The sequence below is a fragment of the Lipotes vexillifer genome, unplaced genomic scaffold (genome assembly GCF_000442215.2).
Source record: "Lipotes vexillifer unplaced genomic scaffold, Lipotes_vexillifer_v1.1 scaffold796, whole genome shotgun sequence".
NCBI lineage: Eukaryota > Metazoa > Chordata > Mammalia > Artiodactyla > Lipotidae > Lipotes > Lipotes vexillifer.
This window is the reverse complement of record NW_006773072.1, coordinates 2785394-2802116: the sequence shown is the minus strand read 5'-3', so window position 1 is coordinate 2802116 and position 16723 is coordinate 2785394. Positions and strand designations below refer to the sequence as shown.

At 43.8% G+C, this 16723-nt stretch overlaps 1 protein-coding gene across 1 annotated transcript in view; it reads right to left on the bottom strand.

The window, feature by feature from the left end:
* TG (thyroglobulin) overlaps positions 1–5813 on the bottom strand; it is a 249251-nt gene extending 243438 nt beyond the window's left edge. Inside the window, exons 1-5 of the mRNA XM_007447997.1 lie at positions 5709–5813; positions 4611–4719; positions 3216–3313; positions 1877–2080; positions 1353–1512 (exon numbers count right to left, since the gene is read on the bottom strand). Of these exons, the coding sequence (XP_007448059.1) occupies positions 1353–1512; positions 1877–2080; positions 3216–3313; positions 4611–4719; positions 5709–5775 (638 nt within the window). The 5' untranslated portion in view covers positions 5776–5813. The remainder of the gene's footprint in view (positions 1–1352; positions 1513–1876; positions 2081–3215; positions 3314–4610; positions 4720–5708) is intronic.
* Between the last annotated feature and the right edge of the window lie 10910 nt (positions 5814–16723).

The following is a 16723-nucleotide window of genomic DNA, read 5'->3' as shown; positions in this document are numbered from 1 at the left end:
CGCGGGTGGTGGTGGTGTGTGCGCTCAGTCCAAAGAGAACCAGCTTCTTGGTGCCATGCGACAATGCATGTAGCCCTCACCCTTGTTCTTCAGAATCAGGAATTCAGAAGTTTGTGTATTACGTAGAACATATAAAATTGCTGATGTTCAACTATTTTTACACAAACAGAAATTTCACAGGATTCTACTTAAAATCCCCCAGTTTTTAAAACACTATGCAGCTCAAAAGAGACTTATCTCTGGGACAGTTCTTGGTCACAGGTTTTTATCTGTGACCCCTCCGGGCACATGCCTCTCTCTCATAGGGAAAGAAACTTGTTGTTTTGAAAGCCAGCCACATAAAGGCTCAGGTTCTCCAAGAGAATTCCTATCAGTATTCACAGACTAATATTCTTATTTATTTTCACTCAGAATGTTTCAATTATATCTGAAGTCTGTGAGAGCCCTTTACAGTAATAAAGTAGCCATCTTGAATAACCAGAAGCTATCCAGTTATTTGGGCCAAGATCTATGATGCATCTCCCTTTTTATATTTGTTATTTAAATCTTTAAACTCATTGATAAGTGCAAACATACATGCAATTTATAAAAACGGTCCACGTTTTTTATGGAGCCATCATTTTTCCTTTTCTGCTGGTTCCCTTCTCCACAGCAACCTGACCCTCAAGGTGGCTGTAATAACCACACAGTATGTGCTTATTGATATTTTTCTCTGCACTCACCTAATCCTATATGGACACAAGCATGATCACATAATATGAACATAATATATAACCACATATGCACATGAAGGGACCTGTCTGATGTTTGCTTTCTAAAAATTAAATCCTCTTACATTATCTGTACCTTGTGTATCATATTATCTTAATGGGCAGCAGAATCCTCTCCGAATCAACTAGAATAGTTGATTTGCATTTTTTTAAAGGGCTGCAGAAATATTTATGGCAGGTACACATTTATCCAGCCATCCATCTTGGGCTGTCAGCCACTTTGTTCCCAGTTTTTGGCTACAATAAAAAACAATGCAGTAGACATCCTAGTCCATACATCTTCACATTCTGGTGTTTTTATCTCCATAGGCTGGCTGGGCCAGAAGGTTCGCCTAGTTTTAATCTGAATAGCTATTGCCAGCCCGCTTTGTGGGGAATGCTGTAGCCCTTCAGACGTCCGTCACAGCAAAGGAGCGTGAGGCCTCTGTCCGTTCCCACGGACTGCATGTCTCACACACACACACACACACACGTGAGCACGTGTGCGTCCCAGCATACAGTCCCAAAGCGAGCGGGAGCTTTGGCAGGAGATGGGAAGGGATGGCCCATGACAAGCACGCTCAGGGGCCCAGCAGCCCTTACCTGTTGTAGCTGTGGAGCAGGTCGAAGATCATCATGTCCGTGGTGTTGACGAACTTGCACTGCACAGACATGAAGGCTCCGTCTGGAGAACACTGGGGCGGGGACTTGTCCCCCACCCCGTGGAGGAGACGGCGGTTTCTTATCTCACAGCTCCCTGGACCTAAACATTTCCAAGAAAACAATTTTTAATTCTTCCATACAAGGAGGTGTGTACGCTTCTGCAGTGTAGGTGCATGGGTTCATACTACACTCGTGACAGCATCCCAAACAGGGACTAAGGCCTGGGACAGGAGATGCTCCTTGAAATCCTACTTACTCTTCTAATGATCAGCCGGTGAATGTTGCTGTCCACCACATGGAACTATCAGAAGGGATAAAACCTTCCTAAAATCCCTTCCTTCTCTGTGTCGAGGGCCAGGTCCTCTGCCTTTTCTCGGGGAGCTCTGATCCCGTTTTGGTTCCGATATGGGAGGCCGCACACAGCCTCCGCCTCCTCATGGGGTGCTGGTGCCGGTGGGACTTACATCGTGTCGGCCTCCCGTGCTGGCGGGTCCCGTACACCTCCATCCCTTCCGTGTCCACGCACCAGCACTGCTCCCATCGCAGGTCACACTGCACGGGCTCGTAATCCCCCGAATCCTGACACTGAGGGAGGTAGGATGTGGCCGTGCTGTTGATGTAGCTGCTCAGTAAGATCTGCTGCTTCTGCAGCTGGCAGAACGACAGACCTGTGGCAACAAAGAGCGGCGTCAGAGCAGGACAGCAGGGACGACGTAGGGGTCGTAGCCCAGGAGGACCCCTCTCCCTCCCCAGAGGCGGAAAGGCAGGGTGGTCCTTCCCTCAGCCCATGGGTGCTCGATGAGCTGGCAACAGCCTCAGGACCAGCGTTCCAACTGCCCAACTCTGTATCCCAGGATTTCTCCTGATATCCTGCGGACCGAGCTTGGAAGGGCAGATTTCATCGTGTCCCATGGGTCCCCAGGACACCCCACAGCCCTGGCGCTGCAGAGGTGCAGTGTGAATGGAGTACAGGCTGGCTGTTGACAGCTTGTCTGAATTCAACTTGCCCCGCACACTTGCTGTGTGACCTTGGGGAAGTCTGTCACCTCTCTGTGCCCCACTCACGTTATCTACAGAATTAAAATACAACTGCCTTCTTCAGGTGCATGAGGACTAGTGACATCAGTGATTACTGCTCCTATTGAATACCTGCTGTGGGCCGGGCGTCTTATGTGCATTTTAAATTCTCTCAACCATCACAGTTGATCCTACAGCAGATACTATATTCTTGTTACAGACAAGGAACAAGAACCCAGTGAGAGCATGGGACCCAGCAGCATGCTGGCCCCCAAAACCAGTGCCCAAAACAGAGCTTTGCTCCATTAAAGGATAAGTGGTTCCAAGCTCAGTTTCACAATTTTAAGATGACCAGTGTAAACTGACCTTTGTTTTAGGCTGAACTGTGACATGCTTTAAATGGGGACTGGGCTTTCTTTGACTACTCATCGTAACAATCATTTTAACAGGAAAGTTTTCACCTCAGTCTCAAATTTTAGAAACACCCCAGGTGAAAGAACACTTCCTGTGCACATGGCTGCTTTCTGGTTTCAGAGACCTTTGATGTCTGCTCCCTGTTGCTTCCTTAGCACCAGGCACCGAGCCTGGCACATGGGGGAATTCAGAGGCGATTAGCTAAACAAATGACTTGTCAAGTTGATTTTCACAGCAGTCCTGTAGGAGACAGGGTCGAATTCAAAGGGGAAGATCCAGCAGCCCATGGGGAGACTCACCCTTGACACACCCAAGCCTAGTGCTCTACCCAGGATGTGAGTTGTCCCCAGCGGGTCCCCCCTGCCAACTTACAGGATGCAGGCCGCCCAGGCTGCCGGCTGCCAGGCACTTCCCTGCCGTCGGCGTCCACACACCAGCAGGAGCCTCCATCCTTCCCGCACTGGACAGTCCTGGGGGCAGGAGACACAGTCAGGTACCTTTCTTCTTCCTTTCCATCCCTCCAAGCTTTAATTCATTTAAACTGGGAAGAGTGGTGTGGAGCAGGGCAGGTGACCAGAGAAAGGGAAAGCGCTGACACCTGTGACAGCCCCGCACATTCATTCTCCACCAGGCCAGTCTGCCAGCCCTGTAGCAAAGGCCACCCTGGCGTCCACGCTCCTGCCCCATGGAGGCTGCAGGGGATAAAGGTGCCCCTTACGTGGACCAGGAGTGGGCAGACAGTGGCCTGGGTTATTGTTACTCAGGAAGCGCTCCGTGGGTCTCCAAGGGGAAGTGATGGCTAAACTGAGGTGGAGGGGCGGACAGGTGTTACACCAGGGGCCTAAGAAGGTAAAAGGTGTTCCAGGTAAAGAGAACTTCGTATGCAAAACCTTCTGAGGAGGAGCAGGGCTGGCTTGAACCTGCACGTGGCCAGGAAAGAGACACGGGAACAGCTAGATACTGATTAAATAAGGCGGCAAAGGTGAACCATCCTCTGCTCCAGAATTCCCAGAGCTCCAAGCAGGGACTGGCCTTTGCACTCTCAAGAGTAGGTAAGAGCTTTGTTAGGCATACAAAGCAAGCTTGTGAATAAAATGGAGGTGGGGTGGGGGGCTGACAGATGTCTCAGGGATGTTTCCCAGAACACAGCCCTAGAGACGGAGTTCCCCTCGTTCACACGTGGCTGGAACAGTGTGGGGAAAGTGAAACACATGCAAAGGGTTCCTGTGTGTTATCACTCCACTCTGCCGGGAGAGAGTCCCGGGCCCCAGGTTCTTGTTAGGGCAGCCGAAAACCCCTTTCAGAGAGGAGCCCAGTGGGGAGACAGAGTCATGCAGCCCAGAGAGCCGAACTCAGCACAGCTTGCAGGCAGCCACTGACCTGAACGTTCAGAGGCCCCTGCTTCCCTCCACCTCTGACTCATCAAGAGGGCGCAGGGAGGAGAAGAGGCGCCAAAGCATCGATCGTTTGATCTCCCCGCCCCTGCGCCCCTTATTAAAGTCATTAGGGTAAAGGCTTTGGCAGGAACGGGGGGACATCTTTGGTTCTGGCTGGAATGAAGCATGGGTTGGGGCACTCTGGGTCAGATGACTCAGTGTTGATTAGTCTGAGGATCTGAGTGGCAGGCACCCTCCAGGTGACAGTAGCCACATCTCACGTTCAAGGAGGAAAGTAAAGGGAGGGCGGGAAGGGTGGACAGGGGACAGGATGAGATGTGCTTTAAGGCCTCCAAGGCCCCTGAGGCCACATGGCTGGAGTAGGCCTTACTGGAAGCTGCCATCCTCAGCGCACTGGGGAACGTAGTCTGCTCCCTTCAGAAAGGCCGCCTCCCTCTGCTGCTCACACGGACGGAGAGGCTGGGCGTCCACCTGGTACTCTGCACAAAGGAAGTGACTCATCAGAGAGGAGTTGCTGGTCTGGATTCCAGTAAGAGAGACGGGCTCCCTAAAGGCACAGATGCTCTTCCGGGTTTTATTTCTAGCACCATCATCAAGTATGTTCTAACTTGCAATTTTGCAGCTACTCACACTTTTTCCAAGTATGACATTAGCTCCCGTAATCCCCTGGGAGGCATTATCTCCACCCTACCCATGTGGCCCTAAGACTTGGGCAGGGAATGTCGTCTGTTCAAGATCATACAGCTGGCAAGAGAAGGATTCAAAATGAACCCTTGGATTGCACGTTCCCCCAGGGAGCAGTCGGGTCAGGTCAGAACACCATAAAGGAGGTGCTCTTGAATTTATCAAGGCACTCCCTGCGGACAGAGCACCTTCCTGGTCCCACATGGGAATACAAAATAACTCCCATGTGCCTTATTTTCCATGGAGAATGCGTGTAACATGCAGGAGCTTATGCAGAAATCACAATCACAACTGCTTACTTTCCCAGCGAGGAAGCAAGCTGAGACTTATCCGAAGTCAAAGGTTAAGCGGCTGAGCCGCAGCTAGGTCTATTTCATGCCACGGGTAGATTTGTGTTTTCACTACCTGCTGACTATTTCTCAAATACCCCACATGGATAACCTAGTACTTGAGATCGCTAAGAGAATTAAAAAAACAAGGGCAATGCCAGAATTTGCTAACAGGGTGGGGTGGGGGAGAGCTAGAATCCGACGAGGAAGATCTGGTTTCCCATCTCCTCTCCACAAATCACCGACTCCGTGACCTCAGACCATCCAGTTTCCCTCTCAAGACCCTCTGTCTCTTCATCTGAAAAGGGAAGAGCAAGTTACTGAGCTCAGGACACCGTGGGGATTAACTGAGATCACAGAGGTTCCAAGGCCCTGGGCAAATCCTGGCTAACAAGGGGCTGGCCTGAGAGCTCCCTCCTGACCCAACGCTCCATGTCCTCAGGCTCGGGACTCACCAATGCTGTTGGCTGACACCAAGCAGGCTGAGCCCAGCAGACTGAAGACCACCAGGGCCAGGGCCATTTTCCTGGGGCCCTCCCAGGGACGAAGAGGTAGAAGCCGCTGCCTCCTTGGGCTCTGGCCAGGGAGCCTTTATAGAGCTGATGGGGGTGCCCCCAGCCCACCCGCCACCGGCGCTCAGTGAAGCGGAGCCGCCCTGTTTTCTCTGCTGGCCACGAGGAGGTCCTCCACCTGCGTCTGCTCCCTCTGAGGACACTCATGTGGCCAGTGGGCGATGAGAATCTTGTGCAGCTGTCGGGGAGGAGAAATGGGGGGCACGGCTTCAAAATTCATCTTCAGGGGTAAAGGCCAAAGCTCTGTGGCTTTCTGGGCAACAGGCTCAGGCCAACCATGAAGGAAAGGCAACCCCGCCTCCCTTCCCCCTCCTTCCTTCCTCCTTCCTTCCTCCCTCCCTCCCTTCCTTCTTTCCTTCCAACAATGTTTCTTTAGAGCCCAAAAGTGTAGCAGACAGTATTCTGGGCAATGAGAATATGGCAGAGGACAAAACAGGCAGAACCATTAATACAGACTATACAAATTTTAGTGAGAGAAACCAGACACACACACACACACACACACACACACACACACACACACACACATTCATATTCATATTTATCCTCCTTTCCCTTCTGTCCCAGGACTTCGGATGTCGCCAACCAAAAAAGAGCAGGAACCGTGTCTTCCACACGAAGCCTGCACATCAGTCTTTTCTCCATTTGCTTCTCCACGGGAAGGGGTAGGGGATGGAGGCTCCCTCCACAGGTGCTCAGAAGGAAGCGTGGGCAGGTCTTGAAGAGCACTTGGCCGTGGGGCCAGGGAGATAACTAACAACGAGACTTAGATTTCAGGCAAAGGTGATTTGAGAAGATGTGTTGGCATTTACTGGAAAATTAGAACTCCCCCCCTGTGGCCCCTTGCTACCCCCATTACACGGGGTAGTTCTACACATGCTATGGAGACCCTGTAACAATATAATAAGCGTAGCTTTCTGCAGCCCCTGCCATCTCTCCAGGTCCAGGTATTCTAAAGCAGACGAGTTTTCTAAAACATTGAAACCACGGTTAGAGGTCTACCAGAAACCCCACTCACCATGCTTCCTACCGTCCCCAACACACATGCACGGACCTTGCACAGGTCAGCCTGTGTGCTGAGTCATTCTCGCTGGTCTGGCCTCTGGCAAGCAACAGAGTGGAGTCAATGAGGGTGTAAGTGTGCAGCCAGTGGGCCAGAGCTGCATGGGCTTCCTTCAGAGTCAGCATGACGCATACCTGGAAGGAGAGGTGCTTCTCTCCACCCAAGCGATGGAGCGGTAAGCTTGGAGAGAGCCACACCAAGACGCTGCCTCCTCACCATGAAAACCCCTTTCTCATGATGACTCAGCTCCTTGTCACTGCTCTCACCTGATACCCCCTGAGCTGGGAGGACGTACAAGCTTTTGTGGTAACTCTGAGTGGCAGTGCCCTGGTCTGGTCTCCCCCAGTCTGCTCCTGGCTCAGGCCTCCATCACTCTGGCAGGCTCTTCACCACTGGCCTTGTCACCTCTCCCTCCCTCCTCGATCCAAATACAATCACATAGTCTTCTCATTCATCTCCTTCATTCTTGAAGACTAGGGTGCTAGGTATAATAAGCATCTACTGGAGATTTGGGGGAAATGGAGAATAATTGGAATCCAGAGGAGGAAATTGCTTCAAAACAAACATCGGATGCCACTCTTTCTGGCCCACCACAGAGAACTGCTTACCAGCCATCTCTCCTAGAACTCCACTTGCTGCCATGTTGCTGGGTCCCCTGCCACTGACTTGGACAGCTACTCTCATCTCCCACATAACCAGTGACTCAAAGCCACATTCCTCTTTCTCCTTGGTTGCCAGAGCAATAATCAAAATTCCTGGAACTAGACTTCTGCTTCCAGAAGATGGAATAGACACATTTTTTCCCTATTCCTCCTGCTAAGTACATCTAAAACCCCTGGATATTATATGTAACACAAACAGAAGAAGACACTAAAAGATGGATAGAAGAAGACAGCCATCAAGCAACCTCAGGACCAGAGGAACAATATGGTAGCAAGTTCCCTGAATGTTATTTTGCCTCATGTATCTCAGACTGGGTGTTAGAGAAGACAGCAACCAGAAATGCCAATAAGCACAGACCCCCAAAAAAGCCCCGAGAAAAGCTTTTCGAGACAAAGGTCCAGGAAAGGGCAGCCTGGCAAGACAGAAAACTTTTAGACAATAATTGCTCTATTCCAGCAACCCTCACAGGACAACACTGTGGCTTCAGCCCAACCCATGCCAGCAAAAGCCAGCGGGGGAGACTTGGGAATTCCACCCTTGCCAAGTTAAGGAGGCTCTCCAAGGCCTCACCAGGGTGGTGACTGAGAGGCCATGTGAGAAGCCAGAATTTTTACCCCAGTTGGGCTGGAATGAGCCCCCTCTCTCTGTGGGGTCAGTAGAGACCACGTGGGCAGCCTGAACTTCCACCCACTCCCAGCCAGCAATAGTAAGGATGCCAAACCTCCCAGCTAGGGTTGCATCAGCATTGACCGACAGGGGAGCCTAAACTCCTACACCCAACCAACTGATATCTGTCAGGTGGCAATGGAGATGGAGCAAGAATTTGGACATCTATCCTTACGAACAGCAATGAGGTGGTGTCCCTTTTCTCCCACCTCAGTGATGTCAAGAGTTCTACTAAAACAGAAGATTTAATAAGATCTAGATTTTCTTAACACACACCCAAACTGTCCAGATTTTGACCAAAAATCACTCATCCTACCAAGAATCAGGAAAATATCAACTAGAATGAGAAATGACAATCAGCAAATGCCAATACCAAGATGATACATATATTAAAATTATTTTAAAAGAGTTTTAAAGCAGTCATCATAAAAATGCTTCAACGAACGATTATGAACATACTCAAAACAAGTGAGACTATAGAAAGTTTCAGTAAAGGCATAGTCACGAACAAAGAAACAGAAGATGTAAAAAAGAACCATATGGAAATTTTAGAGCTAAAAAATAAAATAACCAAAATAAAAAACTTTATATACGGGTTAAACAATAAAGTGGAAGGAACAGAGCAAAGAATTCATGAACTTGAAGACAGAACAATAAAAATGACCCAACCTGAACAACTAGACAGAAATGTATCAAGGACACGGAAGAACTCAACAGCACCATCAACCAGAGGATCTAATCAACATTCACAGAACACTCCACCCCACAAGAGCAGAATACACAGTCTTCTCAACACCCATGGGGCATATACTAAGATCATATCCTGGGTCATAAAACAAATCTCAACAAATATAAAAGATCTGATGTCATGCTCTGACTACAATGGAAAAGAACTAGAAATCAATGCCAGAAAGACAACAGTTGTTTGAACAAAATTTTCAAAAAACTAAACATCAGACTTGTAAATAATCCATGGGTCAAAGAAGAAGTCTCAAGGGAAATTTAAAAATATGAAGTGAATGAAAATGTAAACACAACGTATCAAAATTTGTGGGACACAGTTAAAGCAGTACTGAGAGGGAAATTTATAGCACAATGTTTACATTAGAAAAAAGGGAAAGTTACCTGCCAAACTAGTTAACTACAACATCCATGGAAAAGTGAGGGGTGGAATAAGAGGCCAAGAGCACTTAGGGGAAAATCCCTTCCCATGGACTGAAAACCAGGAACAAGGCAGGGCATTTACCTTCTAACAATTCTCTAACATACTCCTCCATCCATAAATCCAATAGTCTTAACCATTAAAAGCAGAATGCCTTAGTCTTGGAGAGGAAAAGATCATCTATCAGAGTAGTCCTACTCCCACCTCAGTGAGATCCTACCAAGAGTACCAATGGCATGACCTTGGATAAGCTACTTGATCTCTCCATGCCCCAGTTTTTCCATCTATGAAGTTGTAATGTTATTAATGCCCAAACTCATAGGAGGATGTGATTACTAAATACATAAATATAAGATGCATAGTGCAGAGCCTGGCACACAATAAGCATTCAATGTTCTTTTTCCTGTAAAACTGAGAAATTTCCAGTGGTGGGAGAACCAGACATCAGTCTCATTTAAGGTGCATTTCTTTCCCTTCAACATATTTAAAATCTCAACTTCTATCTCCTCTTTAAGCTCAATGTGCTGCACTGAAGGCAGGTGTTTATCTGGCAATACCTCAACCACTAGCTTGGGTGGGCAGTCATTCACAGCCTTGTCCCACGCTGACGGCTGTCCTGGAATTTTGCCACCCTCTTAAACCTTAGCCTTGGCAATGTTTCCTCCTCATCACCATTTTTCTCAGCTGTAGAATCATTCTCAGCTCATTGAAGCTTTTGAAGTCCATGGCACCATGGAACTGGTGGGACCATGTCAACTGAAAGAAAAATGCCCAATGTAAGAGTTGTGAGTTTTTTTTATTCAGGAATCTTGCTGAGGACTGTAGCCTGGGAGATGGCCTTTTAGTAGTTCTGAAGATGTAGTGGAGAAACCAGCTTCTAAATGCTTTTTGGCCAGGGAATACATGTAGGCAGGCATACATCTTGGTAAAAGACTACTGCTAGTCACAAAGAACAGATACCTTGAGTTAATAATTTAGTGCTTTTCTGTGTACGGGAAGCTGCAAGAATCTGGGTTCATTAAAATTCTTCCTGAGATATACATCTAAGTATCTTATCTAAGGGGCCTGTTTTCCCAAAGCACAGAGAGCCTCATTCTGTTCTTCATCCTGAGTTCCTCGCAGGGTGCATAGTGAGTCATTGACTGCAATGCCTGACAACTTAATCCTCGTAGAACTGGGTGGTGAGCAATGCTCTTTGCTCTTCTTTGTTTGCAGCCAGAAGCCTGATGCTCCTGAATCACTGCTCCTCCTCACTTTCAAATCTTCAGGTCTTGAGCAGTATGTGTTTTGCTATATTATTTTCTGCAACAGAGGAATATGATGCTGACATTTTAATTTCCATGGTGGCTCTCCTCTTGCTTTCAGGAAGGCTCAGCCTATTTTCTAATGCTTTAAATAGCTTTTCAAGTCACTCACTTCTCTTCTCTGGTTCATTTTGACTGGTATTGTTCGCTGGATTTGAGTTTCTCTCTTTCCCCTTTTCCTTATGGAAAATACATATATTTAACATCTATGTCTCATGTATGTCCTTAGGTTTTGTCCTTTTGGGTCTCTCAAGTTGGAAGAGATAAAAATCATGAAGCTCAGGGACTGGCAGAGCATCAGTTATTCAGTCCAATCTTGTCTGCTGCCATTTCCTCTGCTGTCACAGTCAAGGCATCCTGCCATCCAATCAAGAAACCGAACATGGATGCTGTCTTGTTCTGCCCGGCTTCCCTTCAATGGGTTTCTTATCTGTGTGCCTTAACTTTAGAGTCAACATTTGATAAATTTCTCAGGCATGTTCCTCAGGGCATAAGTACTATCTGTACTTCTACCTCTGCATGAAGGTGGCTGCCTCACCTTGAAACTCACTGAAATTACTTGGAGTATTCTGTGCTGATCCTCCTGATCCAATCTTCTCACATCTATCTAGATTTTCTGTAAGCATCCCACACAATGGCCCATTCAAGGTGTTGTAGAGAAGACATTTTCCTTTACTCTTCTAGGTTCTTCTCGCTAGTCCAAGAATTAAGTCAACATGCGACAAATTAACGGGAAAATCAAAAGTTTAATAACATGTACACATGGGAGAGACCCACAAGAAGTGAATAATGTGCCAAAATGGCCTAAATCCTCACCTTAAATAGTATCTTCAGCTACAGACAAATAAGGATATTAGGGGTAGCGATCTGGGACTTCAAAGGGGAGGAAAGCAATTGGCATGGAGATGGAAAAGCAAATGTTTGGTAAACAAATGCTTGCTGGGCCAAGCAGAGACAATGAGACCCAGAGTGGACTCTGATCTCCAGGCCCTGCTGAGTTCCCCCACCCGACTCAGCCCATATTCTTTGCAGAGATCTCCAGTGATAGCTCTGTTCTGGAACAAGCCCTGTATCTAAATTCTCTTAGGCAGTTACGAGGAAGCTCAAAGTTTCTTCCTGAGTCTTTTGGGCCTTGATTGTTTTCAGCTCAAAAGAACCCACATTGCCGAAGAGACATTTGGGGGTGGCAAATTTTGCTCCCCTATAAAGGAATGGTTCCCCCTCACTCTTACTATGAGCCCTCCATTTGTGGCTTTAAGATGGAGCTTCTCAATAGTCTCCTGATCTCCTTACATTTCATTTACCTATACCTTAGTTTCCTCCCTGGAAAATATTTGGAAATACGTAAAAATTCTAGGATTAATAAGTCAGTTTGACAATGTCATAGGATACAAGATATAAAAAATCAATTTTATTTATATTCTAGTAATTAAACATCTGAAAACAAAATTGAGGAAACAGTTCCATTTACAATATCATCAAAAAGAAGAAAACACTTAGAAATAAACTTAACAAGTGCAAAATCTGAACACTGAAAACTACAAAATTTTGCTGAAAAAAAAAATACAGAAGTCCTAAACAAATGGAGAAACACAGCATGCTCTTGGATCAAAAGACTCAATAATGTTAGAATGGTAACTGATATGTTGATTCTGTGCAATTCCTGTCAAAATTCCAGCAGGTTTTTAAAAGAAGGTAACAAAATCTGATCCTAAAACTTTTATAGAATTGCAAAAAAACCAAAGTTGGCAAAAACAGGTAAGAAAGAACATAATTAAAGGAATTACACCATCCAATTGATTCCAAACCTTACTCTTAAGCTACGGTAATCAAGATAGTGTGACATTTGCCTAGGGACATATAGATCAATGGGAAGAGTGTGGAAATAAACCTACATAATTATGGTCAATTGATTTTTGACAAAGGGACCTAGGTAATTCAAAGGGAAAATAATATTTTTAACAAAAGGCACTGGAGCAATTGGATATCTACTTGCAAATTAAAAGGTTTTATCACTTCACACCTATTAAAATGGTTAACATCCAAAACATTGGCAAACACCAAATAAACACTGGCAAGGAAGGATGTGGAACAACACGAGCTCTGCTTCATTCAACTGACCGTATTTTCTTAGGTCCATTTCTAGAGTCCCTATTCTGCACTATCTATCAGTCTCCATCTCTCTCTATGCTACTTCTACAGTGTCTTGGCTACTACAGCTCATTAAGCCACCAAATCGGAAATCATATGTCCCTCAACGTTAGTTCTTCCTTTTCAAAATTGTTCAGGGTATTCTAGGTCCTTTACATTTCCATATAAAATTTAGAATCAGTTCACTAATTTCTATTTCAAAAAGTCTGCTGGGATTTTACTCGGGACTGCATTATATCTATCAATCCATTTTGGGAGAACTGACATATGTTAACAGTACTGTGTCTTCCAATCCATGTTCTTAGTGTATCTTTCTATTCATTTATCCCATCTTTATTCTAGGCATTGTTTCATAGTTTTCTGTGTACAGGTTCTGCATGTTTTCAGATTTACTGTTAAGTATTTTTTTTATGCTATTGAAAAATGGCATTTAAAAAATTCTAATTTCCAATATCTCCTTGCTAATGTACAGAAACATTAGTTCTAGTGGCATTTTGACAGGCTCCTTAGACTTTTCCAGGTACACAGCACGTTACCTGCAAATGTTTCTTCTTCCTTTCCAAGTGCTATGCCTTTTATTTTTCCTCCTTTATTGCCCAGTGCCATATTGCACTAGCAGGACCTCCAGATTAATGTTGGATAATAATGGTGATAGTGGATATTCTGGACTTGTTCCTTAGAGAAAAGTATTCATTCACCATTATGAGATTTAAGTTTCTTGATAGATGCCCTATACTGTTACGCAAATTCTTTTCTATTCCTTTTCTGGTAGTTTTTAATCATGAATGGATGCTGAAATTTATGAAAACCTTTATCTTAATTTAGTGAGATTAACATAATTTCATTATTTTATTGACATTAAACCAACTTTGTATTGGTTTCCTTGTATTGGTATTGCTGTGGAATACCCAACTTGATCTTGATATATTATCCTTATTGTATATGACTGGGTTCACATTGCTAATATTTTGTGGGGACTGTGTCTATGTTCAAAAGGGGTATGTATTAGTCTGTAATTTCCTTTCCTTGCAGTGTTTTTTCTGGTTCTGGCATGAGGTCAAAGTTGGTCTTGAAACAAGTGTTCCTTTCTTCTCTATTTTCTGTCAGTGCTTGTGTAAAATCAAGTTTTCTTCCTTAAATGTTTGATAGAAGTCACATTTAGGCCTGGAGTTTTTTTTTTTTTTTAAAGAAGGGATTGGGTCTTTTTTTTTTTTTTTAATTTGTTTATTTTTGGCTGCGTTGGGTCTTCGTTGCTAGGCGCGGGCTTTCTCTAGTTGCAGCAAGCAGGGGCTACTCTTCATTGCAGTGCGCGGGCTTCTCATTGCAGTGGCTTCTCTTGTTGTGGAGCATGGGCTCTAGGCACATGGGCTTCAGTAGTTGTGGCACGCGGGCTCAGTAGTTGTGGCTTGAGGGCTATAGAGCACAAGGCCTGGAGTTCTGAGGGAACATTTTCAATTTCAAATTCAATTTATTTAATTTCTTGAGTCAGTTTTGCTAACTTGTATCTTTTGAGGAATTTCTCTGTTTCATGTAAGCTGTTAAACTTATTGGCACTGGTTTTTCATAATACCCTTTTAAAAAAAATTGTATGTTAGATGTTTTAATGTTCCCGCTTCCATTCTAATTTCCGATCAGTCTATGTAGGAGTTAACCAATTTTATCGTTCTGTGCAAAGAATCAGCTTTTTCATTTATATTGATGCTTCCCTACTATTCGTCCATTTAGTATTTCATTGATTTCAGCACATTTCTTTCCTTTTCCATTTATTTTGGTTTTGTTTTTCTAGTTTTTTTTTTAATCTTAAACCAGTGGTTTTGTACCTTATATATTTAAAATGTCTATTTTTTTAAACTGAGGTATAATTGACATTAGTTTCAGGTGTACAATAAGATTCAATATTTGTATATATTGAAAAATGACAAGTCTAGTTAAAATCTGTACCTTGCTTTTTATTATAAGCATCTGAAACTGTAAATTTCCCTCTAATATTGAGCTGCATCCCACAAATTTTAACATGATGTATTTTCATTTTCATTCAATTAAAAATATTTTCTAATTTTACTTGTAACTTTTTTGAGTCATGGATTGTTTTATAAGTATGTGATAATTTCCAAACACTTTGGGGTTTTTTCAGTTATCTAATACTGATTTCCAGTTTAATTTCATTATTGTTGGAGAACATGTTATGCATTTCAATTTTAAATGAGTTGAGACCTGTTTTATAGTCTAGTATGTAGTCCATCTTTTTGAGTGTTCCATGTGTATTAAAAAGGAAATTTGTATTCTCATGTTGTTGGGTGGAACATTCTATCAATGTCAATTAGGTCAAGTTGAGTGTTCATCTTTGTTCAAGCCTTCTATCCTGATTTTCTGTCTACCTGTTCTATCAATTAGTGTTCAAGGAGGGCTAAAATCTTCAACTATAATTGCAGATTTTTCTATTTTCTATTCAGTGATATTAGTGTTTGCTTCATGTATTTTGATACTCTATTAAGAAGCCTATAAATACGTTTTAAAAATGCAATTTACTTTTTTGTGTGGACTTTTGTGGACAAAAGTACAAGAGGATGACAAAGTCCTGTAAGTATAAAAGAAGATAACATTCTATTAGGAAGCAAACTGGAAAGGCAGAAAACAGAATATAAAATCTGTAAAATTTTCAAATGTTAAAGAAGAGCTTGCTCATGTATTTTTAAAATAGATGTTGGTAAGTAGCAAAATTGTACTGATTCTATTGCATACATTTAAAAATGATAACAGGTTGATTTTAATAGGCCAATATTTATAAATTAGAAATCACACTCTTTGCAACTGTTTACATTTATGATGAACAATTTCAAATGGCAGAATCAAAGCCCCACTGCCCATAGCACTGTTCTCAATTGTGCATATTACCTTGGCTTTTTCCTCCCCTTCCCTACTTTTCCCTCTTCCTCACTCCAACTTCCTTAGATGACTCACTCCAACTTCCTCTTAAATAAACAAAATACACTTAAATCTTGTCTCCAGATCTCCAGGTACCAGAAATGAATTACAATTTTTCAAAATTCCTACAGAGAGGTCACAGTCAAAAAAACATTCAAAGACCACCACTTTAATTAACATATATATTCTATGTCCCCCAAACCTCTCCACCTACATACAAGTCTAGTTATCTTTCCTTTCTTTTGCCTCTGTGGCTCCTTATACTCTTTGCTACCACCTATCTTGTTGAAAAAATATTTTTTAATGTTTCCGTTAGCCTGTAGACTGTGCTTCCATTAACATTAACTCCATAACCAACCATATGACTTAATGGCTGGCACACAGATGGCATTCAATGTGTCTCCTATATTTAACTTTCAACTTTATAATTTAAATACTTTATTTTGCTCCATTTAACTCACAAAACCGGGTTCTAGCCTAAGTATTATTCCCATTTTATACATAAGAAAACCAAAGCTCAGAGAGATCACTGCTGGTAAACTGCCAGAGTGAAAATCTGAGTAGAGGATTGCAAAGCTCATGCCTGTTCCACTACAGGAAATATATTATTCACTGACGTGGCTTCTGCACGTCAGTACAATGCAGGATACTATAAGAGGCCTTCAACAATGGACTGCTTCTCTTAGGAAGACAAATTGAAACCTGAAGAACTGTCTGCATTTATAGAGACACAACAAACAAAGAAGAATTTTCCAGAAGAGGAAAATGATATGAAGGCAAGAGATGGAAACAAGCATAGTCTACCTAAACAGTGAGGCTATATTTAAATGGATTTGAGAACTGGTTAGGTAAAATACAAAAGATCCAGATTACACAGACCTGACTTGGTTTGAAATAGGGAGTCACTAATGATATCAGAAAACACAAATGACAAGAATAGGTGAAACACACCTGCTAGGGAAAG